The sequence below is a fragment of the Triplophysa rosa genome, linkage group LG12 (assembly GCF_024868665.1).
Source record: "Triplophysa rosa linkage group LG12, Trosa_1v2, whole genome shotgun sequence".
Lineage (NCBI taxonomy): Eukaryota > Metazoa > Chordata > Actinopteri > Cypriniformes > Nemacheilidae > Triplophysa > Triplophysa rosa.
Window position 1 is genome coordinate 18,787,908 of NC_079901.1, and position 6,000 is coordinate 18,793,907.

The window sequence follows — 6,000 nt, forward strand, 5'->3', positions numbered from 1 at the left end:
CGCAGCATCCTGCGCAATACCAAGCGGATCGTCTGTTACAAAACGTGATTAGTCTCATTATTATTTAACGTTAAGTTCATATAGTTAAGTTAATTAGATCTGAAAAAAATACCTACAAATATCAAAGAGATAAAAAACATATCTTAAGATGCAGTAAAACATATCACGTTTTCTATACTTAATTTTTAAGGAATTTACTAATTTATATAGTTTATTTACCAATGGATGCTATACTAAACGCTTCAGTAGACTGGATTAAGTAAATAATATATTTGAGCACACGATAAAGTAGATTCCATTATGTTTTCAAGATATCAAGTGTATTCACACTTTATAGGTAGGTGAAATATTAATATGAATCCATTAAAACTAAAAATGTAAAAAAAATAGATGCCTATATCATGCCTTCATGGGAACTAATGCTGCGTTCCAGACACCCTGGATTTGGGATATTTTCCACCCTAGACCCGGAAATAACGTATATATATAATATATAATAATATAGTAACATCAAAACATATGTTTCTAATTATTCAGTAGTATTAAAACGTTAACATGTATTCATTAACACGATAAGAGAGCGGCGTTATAAAAATTATTTCCGGGTTCAGGTGGAAAATATCCTAAATACGAGGTGTTTGGAATGCCTCATAAGTACAGTACATTTTTGACATCTGTTAAGTGTGCCTTCGCAGCTTTACCACTAGAGGGGGGTGTAATGTCGTTAATACACTGTTCTCGTTTTATTCAAGGCGCATTTGGTTTCAATTTTCCATACTTTAAACATAGACTGGACCAAAGCTGTACAAATTGCTTTTTGTAATGGACTTTGTAAAATATTCCTTTTAAACACACTTTTTCTGGTTAAAGTAACTTTTGGTTGAATCTTTTCAGTTAATGCAATATTACATGTTTATTAGAATAGTCTACTACACAATATGTCATACATAAGCCTTTAGTAGATTAGCCTTTGCTATTGGTTTATGAGTTATTATTGCGTCTATTGGAGCTATGATTTGCACATTTCTACGTTTTCATAAAGTTATACAAGTTCAACTTGTGATAATGTTCAAGTAGTTCATATTCCTTATTTTAGACAAAAACAGTGAAATGATATCACCTGCCAGCTGCCCAAAGACACATATCACGTGAATTGAGTAACTTTGTTTGCTTACATTCCAACATTATGAATCTCGTGTCAGCTGATTTTTAAACTGACTCATACTGTAATTCTTTAAAAACAACAAACCAACACCTCTCCTATTCATATTATCAATGTATGATATATTTAATGAGTTTTTCTTGATTTCAATGAATAAACTAAGCAAATAATACATGGCCACATTATAGTGTAGGGTACCTTTTATGAACGTTTATGGTATGTACATGTTGAATCCTCAGCAGTGTCCAGGTGTTCCAGAGACAGTTTTATTCTCATTAAGTTGATTTTCATTTGTTATAGTTGCATTGTATTACATGAAAATCACTGGTATTTATTACATACCAGATTATGCAAACCATATTGTAAGCAAGTGTTTCTGGGTGGTTAACAACCAAAGTAACACAGTTATGGATGTTCTGAAAGATGTGTGCCACATGCATACTTTGACCTGTACTAAAGTGAGATCAGAGGGATTGTTATATCAACTATCTGTACACAAGTTCTCTTGTGTGCTGTGAACACAATGACGTAAAATGCACTGTAAAAATATCACATACATTTCCACCATGAGTAAATGAAAAAGGGGGTAGTGACATTTCGTTCACATGAGCTTATGTTTATTTTGGAACTGAGCTGCGTAATTTCAAACAGAAAATGTGTAAAGCGTTAAGGAAATGTGCTGCAGTCGCTCAGTTTATCCTTAAAAAAATCCATAGATTTCTTCTACAACATGAACATTAAACATACAGCATATTCACAAACTATATACATCCACATGCCACTGTTTAGCCAAATGACAGCTGAGGCGAAGACACTAAAGGGCCTATGAAATGTGTAACAATATAAACAAAAATCAGTCATCTGTTACATTCAAAAATGAACACATTCAGTAAAACCTGGGTTGAAAGTCAATCTCCGATGTATACACGTAAGCACCTCCTCATCTTAGATCTATCTAGTCCAAACATCAGTTTATCTTTTTATTCATTTGTCATCTTACAATGCTCCACAACATTTGCACAATACACAGCATGACCCATGTTGCTTTCCACAGGTCATGAACAGTGACAATGTTTCGAAAGGCAATACATGACCGATCACCTCACACTTTTCAACCAAAGTCATGACAGTAAGAACTGTCACTGAGGCAGCCCATATGTGAGCTTTGAAAATCATGATGTTATACATACATAGATAGACATAGTCCAACACTTGCCATAAAGTTGAGACGTTTCTTTAAGAAAACACATCATAGTTTGAGTTCAAAGGGCATTGGCTTAAATATGAAGAGTGAGGATTGTGTTATAGGAAATTGCGAAGGCAAGAAAAAGTGCACTTTTCCTAAGGATTAAGTTACTACTTGTATCAGAATATATACAGTACAAACTTTTTTATCTACCAAAAGAACACAGATTACATTCAATATCAAAGTTCCATAAGGTGCTAGTATACCTTTACATTTTAGCTAGAGGTGCAAGCAATGTGATGCTCTGTGTCACAGGATAGGGAGGGACGAATTGTAAATTCTCTGTGTTGCTAAAACATTATCCTGATATCACAAGTATTGACGATTAAAAATAATTCGCTCTGCTTGTCCAATTTAGAGAGTTTATTTCCTTCTGGTAATAATTGTTTTGTATGCATTGTTCAGGAGAGAGAGGCAGGGGCTGCTGTAACATGACATCAGAGGATTGTTGCTCACATGATTTGTCCAATTAGTAATGTTCAAAACGTTTTGTCACCACCCCTAACAGAGGAGCACGAGTGCTGGCCCAAACACTATGGTACATTGAGGTATTTAAGTCTTCTAACTGCTTCAAGCACTGAACATTAAAAGAGAAAATACGACTGATCCTGTCAAGGACAGAATGCAGTCTTTCTAGCAAATAGAAAGTTATTTGACAAATACTGAATAGCAGTCACACCAGCCTGCTTAAGGTCAGTATTAAACGTTACATCCAAGAGTCCAGTATGTGAATTCCAAATCTTTGAGAAGAACTCTCGCTGAAAAGGGGTGTTCTGTAGCTTAAAGAAGATTAATATCATATGTATTGCACTAAACTATAAGTTTCTTCATTAAAATCACAACAACAAAAATATACGGTATGTGTAAAAGTCTTCGATTTTACACATTTTTAGTCAATACCAATATGCCATTGGATGGCAAGACAAGGTCATAATGGTTGCTGTCGATCAGTTTGGATTTTCATTGAAATACCTCAGTGCTAAAGGCACTGGCTGTTACAACGTCCCCCACTCTCCCCTTAGAAACCACAAATCAATGTTGTTGTGAAACTTTGTTTCAACTGCTTTGAGTCATAATAATAATAATGAAAAAATATACAAAAAATACCAAATAAATGAACAGCATTTGTTTGGAAATCCATAGACACACTATAGTTAATACTCAGTAATGACAATGACAATTAAATTAAGAAACGGATAAATATACGCGCGATTTTACAAGCAAATTAGTGAAAGACCAAAAGATCAGCTTATGTACCATCATTTTCATTACTTTGGGGCTGATGACCAGCATCATTATCTGATCCATGCTCCCCAGTCACAGGAGAGGCAAGCTCGGCCTCGTTTGACAGATCACCATCAGGAGAAGGCGACTCGCTGTCTTTTGAGGGTCCTGCATCAAATTCAGAGCTTTTATCGGTTGCCACCCTGGGGAAAGCGATGGCAGCGGCGGCCGCGGCTGACGCATGCGCGGGGATCCCGGGGTAAAGCCAGGGGAACGGGGTGGTCAGCGCCGCTGCCGGATACACCAACTTCTCCAAATGACTTTTATCAAACAAAGGCATGTACGATGCTGCTGCGGACGGGTTAATGAAGTAAAACGGCATGCAAAACGGAGTTTGTTGTCCACCGACACCTGCCATTCCCATTAACGAGTTCACAAACGCCACGTCCGGCCGGGTACCGGCAGAATCTGCGCAAGGCGCGCCGTTCGAAGACCAGTTCATTTTGGGCTTTTTGGTGACGCGCTCGTCTCCAAACTCCTGCTTGATCTTTACTCCTTTCGCCACGTCGCATCCTTTCTCGCATTTGCCGTCGCCTTTCTCCGCCTCTCCTCCGTATCCACTGTCGGTGTCCGTGTCGTTCTCGTTAAGCTCGAGGTTCTGAGTCCTCTGGATGACGGGGACGCAGTTGGCTTGCGCATCTCTTTGCGCGTCCCGCTCTTGCGCGTCATCGCCGGGCAGCAGGCAAGCGCCGGGCTGAAACTGCGCGGAAACTTTGTGCAAGTGACTGATGAGACGCGTGCACCTCTGCTCGCGAGCGGTCCAGTTCTCCACCTTGTTCAGATACTGCAGGACTTCTTTGGCACAAGCTTGAAAGCCTGAATGGAAAGCGTCTAAATCCGCCTGGAGAGACGTCTTCAACGATCGCTCCCCTGTCATAGAATAGTCAAATATATACATTATGAAACTGACAGACGTAGATTAGAGGCTGTATATTTGAATAATGAAACAGTACTTCAAACTACATAGGCTTTGTTTAGACTTAGTTTTATTTTATGTGGCATTGATGTTTTCCTGACTGTATAGGTGTGTATATGCTGCATATTATGTAATTTACCATTCTGTAAAGCGATGATCTTCTGGTGTTGTTGCTCTGTGACAGCTGTCAAAGCGTTTAAATGCTTTAGCGTCAATTCAAGAACAACCGCTTTTTCCAAGTGACCAAGGGTCTGTAAACCAGAACAAACACTTATTCAATCTTAAATCCAACGTTCTTTCTTTACCCGTGGTTGATATTAAATCACAAAAGTAAGATTCACAAAACCAAACCAGACTTTACCGTAAGTTTAAGATGTTCTGGTAATAAATCTTTCAGCTGCCCAATACATTCATTTATTCTGTCCCTCCTCTTTTTCTCGATCAGTCTGTGCGGTAACTTGTAAGCGTCCTGCACATTCGGAGTAACAATTGTCATTGCATTGCATTAGTTATTAACGTAATAATAAACACTCGAATCATTGAAAACGCGTGGCAAGCAACGCGTTATCTGAGCTTGACTGGCATCACGTTTTTATCAGGAGTCCACAGTTTGCTTACCTTTCCCTCTTCTCTCTTCATTCCTCTTTTCGATTTGCACATGTACAGAGACGAATATTCAACCCTAGAAACACAAAGGCCTAATTCTTAAGCAAATGTATCCATTTAGACATTTACCTCACATATATTAAAAACCAAAACAACAAAAATTACCCCAAGAAATCCGCGTGATCCAGGAACTGTCTGCCCTGCATTCTGGGTATTCTTTCTTCCATAACTTTTGGCCACTTTTTAGTGCACTTCTTCTACACTCAAGGTTTGTTAATCCAGTATCAGAGGAGCAGCGGTGCGTTGTGTCCAGTATCGCGCAGCGCCTCTGAATGATGATCTGCGTTCGCGCTCGCCTGAGCTGCCACTTTCCCTCGCGCACTCACTCTGCGCTTGGCAGCTACAGCGCACGCGCGCTTCCGACAGGAACAGCGAGTTGACTCACGTGTCAACTGCACCAGCTCGACAGTCTGGGAATTAAACTGTACTTGAAAGTTGTCAGATCATTGCTGAATAGACTCCGTTGGAGAGAACAATAAACCCCAGCATATCACTTCACAGCCATAAAGATGTTTGCTTTCAGTCTCAAAATCGTTATATCTACACATGGATACATATAACATTGTGATTAAAATTGTATATATGTAGTGTCTTTTTTCAATTTAGATTATGCCCCCCAAAGGAAGAATTTGACAGATTTTGCTCATTTCACTGTTTTGTCCCCAAAGCAGGGTCATTGCTTACAATCATATAGGACCCAATATGGGTGGGCCTCGCTCCACCCAG

General features: G+C 38.9%; 1 protein-coding gene across 1 annotated transcript; it reads right to left on the reverse strand.

The window, feature by feature from the left end:
- Window positions 1–1,391: 1,391 nt before the first annotated feature.
- On the reverse strand, window positions 1,392–5,606 carry bhlhe41 (basic helix-loop-helix family, member e41). The gene is made up of 5 exons (XM_057348598.1): window positions 5,380–5,606; window positions 5,227–5,290; window positions 4,970–5,077; window positions 4,748–4,859; window positions 1,392–4,562 (listed from the first exon to the last, which is right to left on the reverse strand). Exons 1-5 carry the CDS (start codon window positions 5,439–5,441, stop codon window positions 3,658–3,660), a joined length of 1,251 nt encoding a protein of 416 aa, XP_057204581.1. The 5' UTR covers window positions 5,442–5,606; the 3' UTR covers window positions 1,392–3,657.
- Between the last annotated feature and the right edge of the window lie 394 nt (window positions 5,607–6,000).